Source organism: Triplophysa dalaica, chromosome 3 (genome assembly GCF_015846415.1).
Source record: "Triplophysa dalaica isolate WHDGS20190420 chromosome 3, ASM1584641v1, whole genome shotgun sequence".
Taxonomy (NCBI): domain Eukaryota; kingdom Metazoa; phylum Chordata; class Actinopteri; order Cypriniformes; family Nemacheilidae; genus Triplophysa; species Triplophysa dalaica.
The window spans coordinates 8,370,959-8,387,985 of record NC_079544.1 but is presented as its reverse complement, the minus strand read 5'-3'; the positions used below and the strand labels follow the sequence as shown (position 1 = coordinate 8,387,985).

Genomic DNA, 17,027 nt, shown 5'->3' with positions numbered 1-17,027 from the left:
ACTATATACCTAATGCATTCAAGTCTGAAGCCTCTTGATTCTTTATATTATATACACAATTACAAGGGCATATTATTCAGTGAGTTCTTTAAAGTACAATAAAAGAAAAAAACGTTTAGGCCAAGAACAAAAGAAAACAGTCAATTACTTTAAAAACTCATATTTTATTTGTCAAAAATGTGCCCAAAATAAATCTAGAAAACAAGTTTTTATGCACTTCCCTCAGTCTGAACCGCAGGGCTTTTCCCCCAGATAAAGTCCATCTTGTGCACATGAGCCTTTGAAGACTTGGTGAAGGTGCTTTTGGCTATGTGTAGAGGAACAGACTTGCCACTGAGGTACAGCTTATTGAGACATTCCGGGACGTGGTCTGCAGATTTGCTTTCTTCCGTCATTGCAGATTTGCTTTCTTCCGTCATATTCCTGGCAAAAGCAAAAATGTAACCTGTCATGAAAGCATCAAAGCCAGCCCTGTGAGTTCCTCCTTCAACTTTCTTCTCCATTGGTCTATCGGGATCCATAGAGGACCCTTGTGGAGATTCTTCATTCCCATTCTTGGTTGTTTTTGTTGGCTCAGATGCATTTGTACTATCTGCTGGCTCCTCATCCACTGTCTGCTGTTGTACTGAGAGTGTGGGTTCTTGTACAGGCACTGAATGATCCTGCAGATCCAGTTCCATGTTTTCCAGATGTGTCCTCTTGCCCTGTGGGGACTCGCATGTATCGGGAGGCTGGTCCAGATGCTCTTCATCATCTTTCTTTTTATTCTTGCGCTTTCTCTTCTTTTTCTTGTCTCGTTTGTTCTCATCATTCTGGATTATAAGGTCTGTGTCGTGTGACATGGGGCATTGAGAACCATTGGGACACCATCCATATGACTAAAAGCAGAGCACAAATAGATTACTACACTGGCAAAACTACAAACAGTACAGTAGGAACTGTACAATTTTGTCGTATAATGGAAGATAAAAAATGGCCTCCAGGCATCTTTATTTAACTGACAATTAAATTAGATTTTTTTCGCTGCTTTTATACTTTTTTGTGATGTGCTCCAAATAAACATCTCATGTTACACCAGGGATGCCATCTTTACCTTTAAGACTTTTTGTGTATTTCTACAAAGCTTTTTCAGGACAACAGAAAGAACTCACTGAAAACTGAACACAGATGCTGAGTGCACTATCATGATCCTGGTTGTCCACACAAGGCCTGTAGTCTATGTAGCTTTGCATGTTCCCTGTATATTTACAAAACTCCAGAAACACATGAGTCCCTTTTCTGCCACCTTCAATGGCTCTGGAATTGTCCAGCTTACTGTGGAGGACAAAGAAAATATTGTGTAGATACATTGCTTTTTCATATTGTAATTACAATGCTCTGGGACCACAAACACATTTCCTACAACTTGCATTTCGAGACATTGCACTTACCACTTCTTATAGGCATATTCCAGGTATGATGCTGTAAATCGCAGCTCATACTCTGTTGCATACTTGGTGTCGTAGATGCCCGAAGGAAACATCTGTGACAGATCTGCTGTGAAGGTGCCCAGTCGCTCGGGTAAATGGGCATAGAAGCACTGGTACAAGAACACCATGTCTATCAGCCCATTATGGACCACTAAAGGCTTGTTTGCCCTAAGAAGCTCTACGAATAATGATCGCATGTTTACCCCATGGGCATCACCTCCCTAAACATAAAACAAGCACAGAAAGTTTACAACGAATGCTAATGTTGTACATCCACATTTTCCTTATAGAATAACAGATACTTACTTTGTCATTCCCCTTATTATAAGGAATGCCTTCAGCGTATTGTTTGTTGAAGTCAAATCCATGTTGCACAAGAAACTGCACTGACTGGGGTTCAATGATGTATTCTTCTCTGCAAAGCAAGGTTAGGTTGTAGACCTGGACCAGGTATGTGCTGTCTGCCTAGAAACAGAACATTATAAGGAATCGAAGTAATGACAAGGTTATGTAACCATAGGTAAAGCACATTAAATGTAAATCTTACTTTGTTTTCAAGTTCTTTGTAACATGCAATCCCCAAAGACAGTATTGACCGTGTGCGCGCTGCATGGCATATGGCTTTATACCTGTCTTCAATAGATCTTTAAAGAGAGTGAGAATCTTCTCATGAAATTGCGTATTAGAAAAATCTAAGTCACAAAACCCCAATATTACTTACTCTGATAGAAGAGCTTTCCTTGACCCAAGACCACTCAGCTCCTAAAAGAGATCAGACAACATAAATAATCTTGCATTAGAGTATTAAGCACATCAATTGAATGTTTATAAACAATGATGTCGTCCTCACCGTATCAACTGCAATGAATGAAGACGTTTTAATGGCCAGAACCATTGCAGCCCACAGCTCCTTAAAATTATTGCCCTGCACATCTATTACTGGAATTATCATTGAGGACGTCATTATTTAAACCCAATGCTTAAAATGACCAGTGTTGATTTTCGCTGAATACAGGTTTTTCCTTTTGGGCCTGACTTAAGAGCAGTATTTCTAGTTTTCTGTAAATAAATTAGGTGTTTGTTCTACTTGCATGTGGAGAAACAATATTTTCGGCAATTAATCGACGTGCACACATTTCATTATACGCACACTGTTCATAGTTCCGTTACATATGTAATTTCTAACTTATTATTAATTTGCTTAGTGTGAATAAACGTAAATTCCCTTAACTTCGTTCGGTAAACTTTCATGAAAGCACCCTTCCGCGCACCATGTGAATGTCTATTTTCTTTCCGGTAGGCGTTCACGTCACTGGCAAAGGTGGCCCCAATTTTGTTCGATCGTTTTTCTAAAAATAAAATATTACAAAATTGACTTATTTATTTTTTATTATTGTACTATCTTCACATACCTAAGCCCTATGCGCAACGATTTACAATAATTTACAAGTGCCAAATATTAACGAATTTTACACAGGCAAGTCTAAAGACACCGCACATATTTTACGTCATCACAATCGCCAAAAGAAGTTACCACCGCCATTTTGGCTCAAACAAACTCCGCATTTCACAAAATTATATATTTGTCTCAAAGAAATCGCTGTACTTAGCACATTAAAGAGATTGCCTGCAACGCAATTGTTTACTGAAGCAACTAGGATCTATTTTTTGAAGCGAAACGTTTTTATTAATACACCTGCTAAGTCCTCTGCTAGCAGACCTCTGCGTGTCATCGTTGTTTTGCCCAGATGATAAGTTACACATTTGGCGACTGTAAATAAAAATGGGTGGATGCTCCGCTCCAAACTGCTCGAACTCCACATCTATAGGAAAGCAGCTGTTTCGCTTTCCCAAAGACCCCGTGCGCATGAGAAAGTGGCTCGTGAACTGTCGCCGTGATTTTGTACCGACCCCCTGCTCGAGACTGTGCCAGGCAAGTACACATCAGAAAAGTATTCCCATCACTCTCTTAATCTAAATTGATCATTTAAAGAAAATAAAGTCATCTTCCAGCAGTCCTCTTAATTTAACGATGTATATTATTGTCATAAAGAATTATTTCAATGACTTGGCAGGATCATTTCGAAGAGAGCCAGTTTGAGGAGATCGCCAGATCACCAGCAGGGGGAAGGAAACTCAAACCCAATGCTATACCAACACTTTTCAACGTACCGGACCCTCCCTCTCCTGTTACCCCTCAGATGGTGTTACCTGTTAAAAATGAGCCAGGTAAACTTTTTGGGGCATTCATTTCTTTATGTTTTTTAGAGAAAACACCCCCAAACAGTTCAGTGTAATACAAACTTAGAATCAATGACGTAATAAGATGATCTATTATGTCTAATATAATCTTACTAATTGATTATAATAATGGTAGACTTGGCTCAAATGTAATTGGTGTTTGTCGAAAGGTAATGGGTTTGATTCCAGGCCATGGGGATCATATCACTTAAAAAATATATATTGAAAGTCACTTTGGATAAAACTGTCTGCCAGTTAAAGCAGTAATGTACATGTAAGTATGCCCTAAAAACAACATTTCGCCCATGATTTTAAATCCTTTCATTATATGTTCACCCATATGTTTTCTTTTAACCCATAAGGTATTTTTATAATGACACCAATTTAAGAAATTCGTAGATTTTGAACACCATAAGAATGAGAAATGTGTATCTATTTTATGTATTTAACTGTTCACTTGCGTGCTGCATCTAAATGTCATGTTATTTATTTAGTGGAGAAGGACTTGAACATGGGGGACCACGGTTATGCCCGTCGCCAGCCCCCTGTGGATTCAGAGGAGGATGGAGTTCAGGGGTCAGAGGAGGAAAGACCCTGCTCTCTATGCCAGCATTACAAAACCAAACTTGAACAGCAACAGCAGCACACAGTCAGACTGCAGAGAGAGGTCATTTTATCATTATGAATCATGTTTTGAACCCCAATTATTCTATATAAGTACGCTGGGATGTTTTCAACCTACAGTCGGGTGAAATATAGACAAAGTTACCCAACCATGCTTTAAAAAATACCCAGTTTGTCTAGGATTTTGTATTCATCATTTCTTATTTATACAGGCAGAAGAGATGAAGAAGCGTCTTTACAAACTGAGTAAAATCGAGAAAGGGCTCCAGATGTTCCTGTATGAGGATCAGATACGTGCCCTAACGTTAGCCAAACGTTCTCGAAGGGCAGTGTGGTCCCATGACACTTTACTGACAGCCCGAAAAATCCGCTGCGCAGTGGGAGTTAAGGGCTACGAATACCTCAGGGAACTGGGCTACCCCCTGCCATCTTACAGGACACTGTGTAATCGCCTGGAGCCCAAAATGATGGTGACCACAAGCATGCAGGATGAACTGGCAGAACTTGGCCTAGGCATCATAACGGCTTGTGACAGTCCAGAGGGCAACACGACGGGTGATGAAGGACTCATTGGAATTATGACATAAGAAACTGCAGCAATGCTCGAACGGACTAAAATCTTAAACCTGCCAAAGGCCATACTATATAGCAAGAACCACATAGGACATTTCTGTCAACTGGGTTAATTTATTTTCGGGTTGCACTTAATACCATTTGCATAAATCCTTCAGGAATCAGAAGTTGGTTCATTGTTTTCGGAGTTATTGTTTTCGTTTCTCCAAGAAAGGAGGTAATATTTAGTTCTTGCTACATTTAGCTAGACAGTTGTTGTTCTTTATGTAAATATTAAGGAACATTTGGGAATGACTTTAGCTGGAATCGTTGAATCAATGCTGAGAATCAGACCTGGAAAATTATTGACACAGAGATATTGTTTAAGGTTGAAAATGGCATGATGTTAAGTGACTTAATCACTATTTTAAAGTGTTATGATGTAACTTGTATTTTGTTTGACCTGTATCACCTAGTGAAAGAGTTTAGCTGTCATAGAGGATTCACATCTTACATTTCTAGACCAACACACATGACTAATGCAACTGCCAATGAGGGTACAGTTCTGAAGAATAAACTTCTGTTAGGAAACCAGAATTTCAGGCTTTATCTTTGACTTTATTTACACTTTGCCACTGCTGTCTGAGTAGATATTTTATCAGCTGTTCATTACCAAAGATGTTTCATGGATGTATCTATTTCTTTTACATTAGCAGTTACAACTGTTTCTCAAAAATGCTCCCTCTGAACTATATTTAGCATAAACTTAATCAGGGTTTAACTCCTTCACTAGAAACAACAAGTTCCTTAATTGTTGGCTTTTATGCCAGCGTGGAGACTTTGCCTTCTAAAGGGGGTTGCTCCATGAATCAGAGTTTGTACTTTGGTCCAGTCATTTTAAAGGTGAACCACTGCTGTTTGCTAAAAAAATCTAATCTAATAAAATTGGCTAATCTAATCTCAACTAAAAATCAATCACGCTGTCCACTGAATTGTGTAAAACCCTTTAAAGAATGTTTTGTTTTGTGTAAATAAATGCATTAAATGAACTTTGCGTATCTGAAGCCATATAAAGATGTTCTTATTTATACATCTAATTCTGTAATGGATGTCTGAGACCCCAGGCTTTTTTATTAAAGGGTATGAGCAGGCTTTTCATTTACTTGAATTATAACTATAGTTAAGTGTATACTTTGTGAAATCGTTCTCTAATTCGATGGCAACTGACAAGAGTAATGTTTAAATAGTTTGAGGTCAAGAATGTTACAGACATCCTTGTTTTCCTCGTGATGAACAAATATTTAGCTCGAGCAAACATAAGCACACGGCTCACAAATCGTGCCAGAGAAAAAGAAATCCCGATAAGAATTAGTCGCTCATAAACAACATATTTTTCCTCACTTTTAATATTTTCCCGAATTGCAATGAAATAATGATAATCGAGATTATATTTAAAATCACAATGAACAAAACAACTTTTCCAACTAAAACTTGAGTTTTGTAGCTTTTCCTCTCTTAACGGAAATTTTGAGTAAAGAGTCTAAAGAGAAAGCTTCCCTGACAAATATATAGACAAAACAATAAATGCAGTAATTAAAGCTTCTCTTGTTAGTGTGTGATTCATTTGTATTTTCAATCAATTGATGTTTAATATTCTTCAACCATGGGAACAAATAAAATGTCCAAGTACTGAAGATGCCACTTAATTTTTTATCCAAAAAGTTTGTTTATCTTGTATCACTCGCATACATGAATGACCTCTATGTAAACTTTGTAGTATGTCCAAGCGTATCACATGTTCTCGGTTTGTTTTGTTTGTTAAGGGGGAAGGGATTGTCCAATGTGCCCTTAAAACTGTGGGCCAAATAACTTACCCTCAGTTCTTATTTGTAACCCCAAGAGGAAGAACAGCGATTGAGGTTTGTGTGGTTCTTCTGTATAATGAACATGTGGAATAAAATGAATGTGCTGGAATTAACAATGTGCCGATAATGAAAACGCAAATTGAAAGCGTGAGCATATTCATTTTTAGATTACTCAGTGAGAAGATGTTTGTTTCTGGGTTTTTTTAGGTCTTGCAGTGGATGAAGTTAAGCAGACATGATGGCTCTTTGGCCTTTATGGTTGACTGCTTCTTTGGCTCTGCTGGAGGCTTCAACACTGTTTGTGGAGAAAGATTCTTCTGGCTCTAGGATCTGTACGCCTGCTCCACATTGGAAGATCGCTAACAACGCTCCAATGAATGAGCTTGTGGGAAATGTAGTCGTCGTGGCTCTTCTTAAAGCGAGCTGACACTTCTGTCTCACGCAGGCTGCCAGGTCAGAGCAGGATTTGTGCGTCTCTCAGTCTGTTCATATATTTGTTGAGTATTTCAGTTCCTGTGCGATATTTATTCCACTTGAAATATATATTTAAGATAGGTTGTTCTCCTCTATTATGAAGGTTGGGGGACCTGCGTGACAAGTTAGCTCATGGCAATCTGACGGACGTTGCGTTCTTGATTGTCAATGAGCAGGATGCTCAGTCCAGAGCCATGTACTGGGAGCTCAAGAGGAGGGTGGCAAAGGGCATCCCTGTGTATCAGCAAAGCCCACTGCAGAATAATGTCTGGGAGATCTTGGATGGAGACAAAGATGATTTCTTTGTGTATGATAGGTATGAACAAAAGACACTTTGAACCTTAATACACACTAATATGACCAGTTTGACTAGTTTGGGTTATATGACTCAGCTCTATTCTTATGAAGATCTGTAGAAGAATGAAGTGTTTTAAGCTGCTACCTGTAATGTTTGGTTTAAAATGAACAAAATGAGTTATTGAACAAGTAGTTACTTAAGGATCGGTGTTAAAAACTCTCTATACCTTTTCCGAATCACAATGGTAATCTTATAATAATGATTTAGTTCAATTCCATTTTATTTGATTTATATAGCGCTTTTCACAATGTGCATTGTTCCAAAGCAGCTTTACAGGAGAAAATAAGAAAAACACAGAAAGGTAAAACACAGCACAGTGCATGGTGTTTATAGACCAAGCAAGATCATTTTAATAAATAATATCTAGTGAATAAATGCAGTCTCCCGGTGAGCAAGTAATGGCATAATGTAATTATTACATCGACCACAAAACAAGACCAAACCGGACCCACCAAGCTCCAACTAATGAAACCCCCCAAACCACAACCAACATGGGGTTGGGAATATGACGTTTTTCTGACCTGGCGGAATCTCTCCCAACCTCAGGATGGGCATCCCGAGGCGGAGGCAGAAAGAGAATAATTAGCGTAGCTGCTGTTCATTAACTATGCATTAGTGAAAGGTTGGCTGAAAAGATGTGTCTTTAATCCAGATTTAAATTGGCTGAGTGTGTCTAACCTTTGCATAGTATCGCGAAGGCTATTCCAGAGTTTAGGTGCTGCGTATGAGAAAGCTCGACCCCCTTTGTGGATATAGTTATTCTAGTTATTCTAGTAAGTCTAGTAAATCTGGTGTTTTGAGATCTTAGAGAGCGTGACGGTTGTAATATGATAGAAGCTCTGTTATGTAGGTAGGGGGTAAACCGTCTAAGGCTTTATACGGAATTAAAATAACTTTAAATTCAATACGATACTTAATGGGAAACCAGTGAAGGGCTGGTCAAATTGGGGTTTTGTGATTGTATATTTATTGACCTGGTTGGAATGCTGGAAGCTGCATTCTGAACAAACTGTAGTTTGTTTATGGATGATGCAGGACAACCACTAAGAAGTGCATTACATAAGTCAAGTTTTGAGGTCACAAAACCATGAATAAGCTTTTATATTACTTTCATTTAATGTTAACACAAATTAAGATAAGTACATAAAATAACCTGCAATTCAAGTTTTTTTTCTTTTAATAGAGAATATGCAATAGATTACAGCTTTAGGAAAGAACACAATTTGTATGTATTGTTTAATGGTTTCAATGCGTTTGCTCAGTGTTTTATACTGTATTTCTCTTCTCCACAGATGTGGATATTTGACCTTCCATATTGTCCTGCCATACAGCTATCTTACCTACCCTTATGTAGAAGCAGCCATCAGGGCCACATACCATAAAGACATATGCAACTGCTCAGTGAGTAACAATATGCACAGTGAGCACCCCCCAGAAAAAAGGGTTTAGACACTAAAGTCTTGAAAATTGTACAAGAAAAGATCATTCAATAAATATGAATATGTCAAAAGTGCATTTATTTGAAAGTAAAGGTAGCACAATTAAATATAATAACATTTCTTTAAACAAAAACTATTTATAAAAATTGGAATGTTTAAGTCAAACGTACTTCAAGCTTATTTACAACATTCCTTGAGTTTACGTCAATCCTAACCAAACACACTTGTACAATTAACGTCTTCATCATGATCCTTATAGTACTGACATGCGTGGTTATAAAAAGTAGCAAAACTCTAAATGTCAGGACTTCATTTACTTCTATATGCCCCTTTTAATCTAAAAATGATTTTAATAAGATAGGCGTCAGTCTCCAAATACTTTTAGGTGCCACTGTATATACAACACTGTGTTTTTAATATACATTGAGTAAATATTTACAAAAATCACAAGGTGTTCATATTCTCTTTTAGCTGAGTGTCAATTCTACGTCAGAGGATATAAAAAGCATGAAAAACAATAGCCAACATGCTAAGAATACAGGGCCTGCTGAAGTTGAGCCATCGGAATCCAGTCCTCAACAGAATCATCCTCATCATCATCACCATCATCATCAACATGAGCATCAACAACCTAACCGTAACAGCAGTGTAGGTGTTACTGAAGTGGCCGGCAAATCAAAGGACACAACCCAACATTCTCATCCAAAACATATTACCTACAATAGAAAGAGATAGGGAGTGCATTATTCTCTTAGATACGATCATATAGTACATGACATGACAGGAAAAGAGGCAACGTACACAAACATCCACTTGTAGAGACATGAAGGCTTTGAACCAGATGAATGTACACTATTACACTATGTGAATTTGGAAATAGATTGGATTTGCCATTTTTAACATAATTAGTTTGTCTAGATATAAAAACCCAACAAAGCTGCTATTATATCAGATTTTGTATAAGGTGGGACTTCTGATGCTTCTGATGAGTGTTTTCCTCACTGCTCTTAATGAACTGTGCACTTTAAACCTGGATCAGGGCCCTGCACACTGATGTTGAGCAGAGGGAAAAGCAGCACTGTGCATCAGTTTTCTTTATCACATTTCTTAAAGTTGCTGAAACAAAGAGCTTTGCTTATTGTCAGTCCACAAAAACTGCTGTTTGTTTGTTAATATATCTGAAATGTTATGTTAAGTGTGACTTCCACAACCCAGAGTGTTCTCAAATAAATTCACATCAGTACATCAAAGCATCTACTGTAATTAGTAAGATTGTATCATACTTTGGAACATACAGATTATCCATCCATCCATCCATTTTCTACCGCTTATCCGAACTACCTCGGGTCACGGGGAGCCTGCGCCTATCTCAGGAGTCATCGGGCATCAAGGCAGGATACACCCTGGATGGAGTGACATACAGATTATTATAAATATAATTAACATGGACGCGCCACGATAAGCATAGATAACCATGGCATTTTTAATTACAACTGTGGTGATACAAAAGGTTATCAATCTGACCAAACATCTTGCAGTTCACCTTTGCGTAATACAATTCAAAAAAAAAAATTGTCTTTGGTCTTGTCAATTTACAAAAACTGTATAATTTCTTATGACACGTATGGCATTTATAGGCTAGCGACTAAAAATACAGGCACACATCTGAAAATAGCTGGAGATTTGTTTAATCCCTAAGAGAAGACTGGTGAACTATTCAGTGACCCAGTGCTTAACTAATGCCTAATCAGAGCATGAGGAATCTCTCTCTCTCTCTTTCTCTCTCTCTCTTCCTGTGTGTCTGTGTCTCTCGAAACTTGAATTGCGATCATAATTGACAAAGTTACATTGTGTTGACACACTAACACACCCTGCAACGAGTTGTCGCATGATTTCCGATAGATGGCGCCCTTCAAACATTCTTGAAAGAGAAAACTGAGGAAGCGCAATGGTAAAGTAATTTAACAGACATTTAATTTCATAGATTAAAGAACGTTTTTCATGAATGTTTTTTGTTGATGTGTTTGTATTTATGCTTGTCTGGTAGGCCTACTTTGTTTTTGACCTTTGCTCATAAATATGACACCTGTTTTATCTGGCTACTCGCTTTGTATCAGGTTTCCGCATCGCCACCGTCATGGCAAAATCTGCGGCTACTGTATCAATGGGTCTTACAAAACGGAGGTATTTCTCAAGAGTTTCATGCCTGTTTTTTTCCACAAATGTGACTTTTCAGATAATATTCATATAAACATTATGTCATCGAGAATCGTTTTTCACGTTTACGTACAGCACCAATGCTTTACAAACAGTGCATTAGAGGCTAACGAAAGACTTCATTCATTCTCACAGACAAGAGGACAGATGGATGGTTGTTGGTTTACTCTCCGTTGCCTGTCAGTTTCATCTTCATGTGTTACCTTTTCATCATCTGGCTTGGTCCCAAGATGATGGCACACAGACGACCAATCAACATTAAGGCTCTTCTTATTATTTACAATTTCTCCATGGTGTGCCTCTCTGCTTATATGTGCTATGAGGTATGGGCCAATTAAGAGAACTGATATGGCAAACATAAATTTGATTAACTTTGTATTATTTTTTTGTAAACTTAAACCTTTTCATTTTTAAAGTTCACAGCATCATCTTGGTTGGCAAATTACAGTTTGTTTTGTCAGCCTGTTGACTACTCAGAAAGCCCACTGGCAATGCGGGTAATCACAACTGCTTCATACATGATTTGCATTGATATCAGCTAACATACGTTTAAAGGCTATAATGCAATATGATGTAATTGAACAAACAAATGATTTCGATGCAATATTGATGCTGCACAGATGGCCAGAGTGTGCTGGTGGTTTTATTTCTCCAAAGTGATTGAACTTAGTGATACAGTAAGTAAATAATCTAGTGCTCTGAAAACAATTGACCTGTTTTATGAGGTGTTATGAACATTGATAAGTTAATGCTGTTATCATCAGATGTTCTTCATTCTGAGGAAAAAGAACAATCAGCTGACACTTTTGCACGTGTATCATCATGGCACAATGATTTTCAACTGGTGGGCAGGAGTCAAGTATGTTGCAGGAGGGCAGTGTAAGTCTACTAAACAGATCTTTTCAGTTTGCAGAAGTATCAACAGGATCTTAGTTTGTAAATTCACACTCTAACAACGCTGGTTTATCTTAATTCACATGGGTGAAAAGGAGAAAAACCCTACCGCTGGGTTTTAAATGAACACTTGTTGGGTTGTTTCCACTCATGAGTTCAGTATGGACATTTTCTGAGTTCATTTAATCCAGCAGTTTGGGTTCCTCCCTTTTTGACCCAATCATGGATTGAAAAGAGCCCATTAAAAATAGGTTTCAAAAAGTTTAATAAAAAGACTTAAATAAAGGTTTTGCTGAATATAATTAAGAAAAATAATTATTTTCACTAAAGATGAAGACTGTTTTTGTCTCAGAATATGGAAGTTGCAGTTGCACCCTGACACCGCTAGATGGTGTCCTGCTTCGTAAAATCAAATGTTAATGTTAGACAAACGAAACACCCAGTAGCTCATGGATTTTGGATAATTTATCAAGTTTAAAATCTCTCTTTTTTGGTTTTGACCAATATGTTCTCTCTTCCTCAGCTTTCCTTATTGGCCTCGTTAATTCATTTGTTCATGTGGTGATGTACATGTACTATGGTCTGGCTGCACTGGGGCCCCAAATGCAGAAATACTTGAATTGGAAACGCTACCTCACATGTCTCCAGCTGGTAAGTTTGTAAATTAGGGTCTCGAACCTTCTTTGATCCGATAAAGCGTATAGACTGCCGATCTTATATATATAGGCTATCATTAAAATAAGCTTACAGTAAATTAATAAATTAGGGGAACTTGAAAGATGAATATGTGTAATATGGTAACAGAAACAATGTTTAACTTTAAATATGTATGTACATTTCAAAAAAATTAACAGAGTGAATTATTGTTCATGTTAATTAAAATGAAACCTAATTGTAAAGTATAACTAAGAAATATGATATAAAATGTAAAGTTTCACATTAAGCTTTTTCAATAATAAGTGTATAGTGAATAAAATAAATTTCTGTTTGTGTAATATATTATCATGCTTATATTGCAAACCCATGAAAACAATCATTAATCTATAAATGTATAGTGAATAAAATAATTTTCTGTTTGTGTAATATATTATCATGCTTATATTGCAAAACCCATCAAAACAATAATTAATCCAGAAATGACTATTCTTTAGCTTTGCTTCATATATAACTCACAGTATTTGTGTCATTGCCTCTGTTTGTCCCCTCAGCTGCAGTTCTTTATCGTGACCATTCACTCTGTGGTCAACCTCATCGCTGACTGTGACTACCCCGACTCAATGAATGCAGTAGTGCTTGCCTACGCTTTCAGCCTAATCGCTTTGTTCAGCAACTTTTATTATCAGAGCTACCTCGCCAAGAAGACCAACTGAACGTGATAACCACTAACACAAAACGTACAAACTCATTGTACACACCTGATTGTTTGAATAAAAATATTGTATTCCCAGATCTCATACCGAATGCAGCGCTCGGGACTCTTGTCTGAAGGATTGTTTTTAATCTGTTATCTCTGAACCATTTGTCTGTATCTTCTCCCCTCCTCCAAACAGACGATTGTTCATACGATCCCCTCCCCCATTGGTCATTAGGGATTGAGACCCTGCAATGCTCTGGTGATCTGGCCAAATTGAAATAAACCCGAGTCCACCTTCTGCTCCCCACTGACTTATTTATCTAATCTCCCACAGTGACACTTCATTTGTTTTACCACTCACTGGACCAGGTCAACCAATCAGCGCGTAGCTGGGGGGAGGGTCTTAGTTAGGGCTCTGCCTCTTGTACAGCTGGCCTCTCTTAAAATGACGTTAGCTCTAACAAACCAACATACCAACGTATTTTTTTTTACGTTAGAAAGTCTATTAGCTAATGTGAACTATCAATGAGCAATATTGTTTTTCTCCATTTTGTGAGCTTGGCTAATGTTAATGCCAATTGCTTTATGTTTGTTCATTGTGCATGAGCTAATTGTAACAGATATAACCTTTGACTTTAAATATGAGTTAGTAAATGTCGTGAATAAATGATGAATAAATGTCGTAGAAGTATATTTCATTGATACTTCATGTTAGCTAAAGCAATGATGTAACTCATGTTAACAAATTCAACCGTATTGTAAAGTGTTACTATTTTAAAAATAAGATAAATAGGCAGGGTAATGATAAAAGGGATTCAAGCTTGAAGGATGCTTGTTTTAATTTTGTATAGTCATATTTATGTTACAACCTGATTATTGCACTTCATCGCACTTCAAGACTTAATTTCAAAAATGGGTCCAGGCCGCTCTGTGCTGAACTGAACTGCATAGCAAGTGTACTCCAAAAATACAGTGCAAGCGCTCTGTCACCTGAGTGACATGTGTCAAAACAGTGGAAATGTGCTTTCATCGCTGGGGAAGGTAATGGCATGGAATTGCAGGCTATTTCAGACCGGAGTATTTTAGACTCCTGCATAAAATTAGGCGACATTATAAGCACTTAAAATTGGAAGTGCTTTTTCAAATTACTTCTTAAATGTAATGCAGTTTGAATATTTGTTATATTCTTAGCTTTTCAAAAATAGTTATTTTTGTAAAATACTGCATTTCATAAATACACAGAGCAGGGTATGCATTTGTTCCTAAGGACAAGTCACAAGTTTCATTTTTTTATTCAACTGGAAGAAGCAGTAGACATCTATAAATAAATAACGCTTCATCTGTAAAAATGTATGCTACCCACAACGCCATAAATACAATATAAAATGGCCCTTCCATAGTCCATTACAGTAAACAGACAGGTTTTAGGGCCCCTCTTAATGTCACTTTCTCTGTGAGATGCCAGATGAAGGCAATGGTTTAATGTTGCTGTCACTTGTAAGTCGCAGTCGTTCTTTCTTCTGCCTCTCTTTGTTAAGGTGCATAAAGAGCAGGATGTGAATACCTCTCATGCAGACTGACAGAAATTACAATGCATGTAAAGAGTAAAAGAAGATGAGGAATCTATCCACCTCCCCTTGCTCAGTTTTCTCCATAGTTTTGTATGGTCACAAATTTGTTGGGTTTCTTTGCAAAGCATGTCAGCAGTATTCCTCATCTGACATGGGCTTTCATGTCCATGTCACCTTTCAGTCATATCTGTAGATGTTCTAGTAATAAATAATAATAATAATTTTTCCTAATCATTGTTTTTGTCAAATTTTCTTAAAACAAGAAACTTGTTTGTTACATTTTTTATTTATTTTATGAATACGTTAGCATTAGGGATAAAGATTAACCGTGAGATCAAAAACTTTAACAAATTTACTTTTAGAAGATATAAGCTTTAAAAATGTACAGTTTCTCACAAACACCTAAATGGATGATTTTTATGACATCATTCAAGTTCTTCTGACCAATCAAAAGCTCTCTAGAATCTGGATAATCTAGCATTAGCCACCGCTATTGGCTGTTTTAAAAACAGGAGCCACTCAGTATGTCATGCTCTCATTTCTTGTTTCAGGGTAAATTATTTCAATGCATCAAACAAAGCTGCAGATTTCATGGAACATTGGTGTGTCTTTAAACTAAATGAAGTAAAATTAAGTTGACTTTAGAGAATATATGCTGAATTAGGTTTATCTCCCTTAGACGATTATCAAATTGGCGGTTGTGTTATGAAGATAAACCTGACATACGTTTCTTATCTTAAAATGTATCTTTAAAACAAGATGATACAATTAGTAAATTATATTTTAATGATTTATTCTCTGAAAACCTCCTAACATACACTTTTGCTTCTTGAGTAAATTTAGCTTCTTTTAAAAAGACCTTTAGATAATGTCACTGGAACGCAAGAGAATAACATTTTTGCACTGTGCAATGTTTTCCTTCTGCAGTGAACTTAAGTGTGTTATTGTGCTCGGGCTCAGGTTTTTTTCCTCCACAAGCCGCCGCCCTCTTAGTCTGAACTGTAATTAGTAATCACTCAGAGAGGGGCTGAGACCTCCTCACCGCTGCCTGTCAGTAATCACACATGCCCCGAGTACCAGCAAATGAACTGCTGATGATGATGCTTTAGGAGAGCCATGGTTTTCACATGAAAGAGCATTAACAAAAAGGTTAGCAAACCTCAGTCATTGGCCGTCTGAGCTTCCCTTCTGAGCCCCCCGAGAAACTCTCCCACAGCCACTTACATGATCAGATCAGCCTGGAGGATGCGGTGTCAAGAAGGTTGGCGGCTAATGGGAGGTCATTGTGTGTTATTTTGTCTCATTTTGGACAGCAAGAAGATTTGCTAAGGACTGGAGTGAAGGTTTTATAAAAACAGTAAAGAGGATACATTCTGACTCGTATACAAACATGGAAAGTTCACCCGAAATTCTGTCATCATGTACTCACCCTCAAGTTGTTCCAAATCTGTATATATTACTTTATTCTGTTGAACAAAAAAACACAGTTTTAAGTTCTGGGACATCATTCACTTGTGTTTTGAAATTGTTGTTATTTTGAAAAAATTTGAAAAGTAAACAGTTCTGGGGCACCTTTGACTAAACCATTTAGATTTTTCCAACATGGTAGTGAATGATATCATAGAACCAAAAATGTAATTTATAAAAAATGTATACAGGTCTGGAACAACTTAAGGGTGAGGAAATGAAGACAGTATTTTCATTTCTGGGGTCCTTTAAATGATTTCTTTAGAGCAGAGCTTTGAATGACATTACATTCAACAAAATTTTGAGTTTATTTTAAAGATGAAATATTCTATTTACGTGTACAATATGAAAGTTGAGCATGAATGAGATTTAGAATGCAGTGAATGTTTCTAAAGGCTATTAATTTACATACGCTCGGTAAAATATAATTTTTTATCAATAATTTGCCTTAGGAAATACACGTTTATAAAGAAACGTCTTCTCACCTGGGACCTCATGTATT

General features: G+C 37.2%; 4 protein-coding genes across 5 annotated transcripts; 3 read left to right on the top strand and 1 right to left on the bottom strand.

The window, feature by feature from the left end:
* Window positions 1-144: 144 nt before the first annotated feature.
* Window positions 145-3,235, bottom strand: toe1 (target of EGR1, exonuclease). Its single transcript, XM_056744487.1, has 7 exons — window positions 2,320-3,235; window positions 2,191-2,231; window positions 2,017-2,113; window positions 1,776-1,934; window positions 1,431-1,690; window positions 1,152-1,314; window positions 145-878 (listed from the first exon to the last, which is right to left on the bottom strand). Exons 1-7 carry the CDS (start codon window positions 2,431-2,433, stop codon window positions 210-212), a joined length of 1,503 nt encoding a protein of 500 aa, XP_056600465.1. The 5' UTR covers window positions 2,434-3,235; the 3' UTR covers window positions 145-209.
* Window positions 3,236-3,252: 17 nt separating this feature from the next.
* Window positions 3,253-5,861, top strand: si:ch73-382f3.1 (uncharacterized protein LOC100151273 homolog). The gene is made up of 4 exons (XM_056744490.1): window positions 3,253-3,402; window positions 3,545-3,698; window positions 4,205-4,377; window positions 4,547-5,861. The coding sequence occupies exons 1-4, from the start codon at window positions 3,253-3,255 to the stop codon at window positions 4,919-4,921; spliced, it is 852 nt and encodes a 283-aa protein (XP_056600468.1). The 3' UTR covers window positions 4,922-5,861.
* An 860-nt stretch (window positions 5,862-6,721) lies between these two features.
* selenop2 (selenoprotein P2) lies at window positions 6,722-10,272 on the top strand. The gene is made up of 5 exons (XM_056744153.1): window positions 6,722-6,805; window positions 6,959-7,204; window positions 7,329-7,541; window positions 8,876-8,984; window positions 9,494-10,272. The coding sequence occupies exons 2-5, from the start codon at window positions 6,987-6,989 to the stop codon at window positions 9,755-9,757; spliced, it is 804 nt and encodes a 267-aa protein (XP_056600131.1). The 5' UTR covers window positions 6,722-6,805; window positions 6,959-6,986; the 3' UTR covers window positions 9,758-10,272.
* A 135-nt stretch (window positions 10,273-10,407) lies between these two features.
* Window positions 10,408-14,339, top strand: elovl8a (ELOVL fatty acid elongase 8a). 2 transcript variants are annotated; one of them, XM_056744152.1, is made up of 8 exons: window positions 10,408-10,973; window positions 11,140-11,206; window positions 11,375-11,562; window positions 11,656-11,736; window positions 11,860-11,916; window positions 12,004-12,118; window positions 12,657-12,784; window positions 13,342-14,339. In XM_056744152.1, exons 1-8 carry the CDS (start codon window positions 10,971-10,973, stop codon window positions 13,501-13,503), a joined length of 801 nt encoding a protein of 266 aa, XP_056600130.1. In that variant the 5' UTR covers window positions 10,408-10,970; the 3' UTR covers window positions 13,504-14,339. The 2 variants fall into 2 exon arrangements, with proteins under 2 accessions (XP_056600130.1, XP_056600129.1); XM_056744151.1 differs by having other exon boundaries at window positions 10,408-11,206.
* Window positions 14,340-17,027: the final 2,688 nt, after the last annotated feature.

Coding starts and splice junctions, on each gene's coding strand:
- toe1 (XM_056744487.1), bottom strand. CDS start 2,433: ATGACGTCCTCAATGATAATTCCAGTAATAGATGTGCAGGGCAATAAT. Junction 2,114..2,190: donor AGGAAAGCTCTTCTATCAGA/GTAAGTAATATT, acceptor CTCTCTTTAAAG/ATCTATTGAAGACAGGTATA. Junction 1,935..2,016: donor ACAAAGAACTTGAAAACAAA/GTAAGATTTACA, acceptor TTCTGTTTCTAG/GCAGACAGCACATACCTGGT.
- si:ch73-382f3.1 (XM_056744490.1), top strand. CDS start 3,253: ATGGGTGGATGCTCCGCTCCAAACTGCTCGAACTCCACATCTATAGGA. Junction 3,403..3,544: donor CCTGCTCGAGACTGTGCCAG/GCAAGTACACAT, acceptor ATGACTTGGCAG/GATCATTTCGAAGAGAGCCA. Junction 3,699..4,204: donor ACCTGTTAAAAATGAGCCAG/GTAAACTTTTTG, acceptor TTATTTATTTAG/TGGAGAAGGACTTGAACATG.
- elovl8a (XM_056744151.1), top strand. CDS start 11,041: ATGTGTTTGTATTTATGCTTGTCTGGTAGGCCTACTTTGTTTTTGACC. Junction 11,563..11,655: donor CTGCTTATATGTGCTATGAG/GTATGGGCCAAT, acceptor TCATTTTTAAAG/TTCACAGCATCATCTTGGTT. Junction 11,737..11,859: donor AAAGCCCACTGGCAATGCGG/GTAATCACAACT, acceptor GATGCTGCACAG/ATGGCCAGAGTGTGCTGGTG.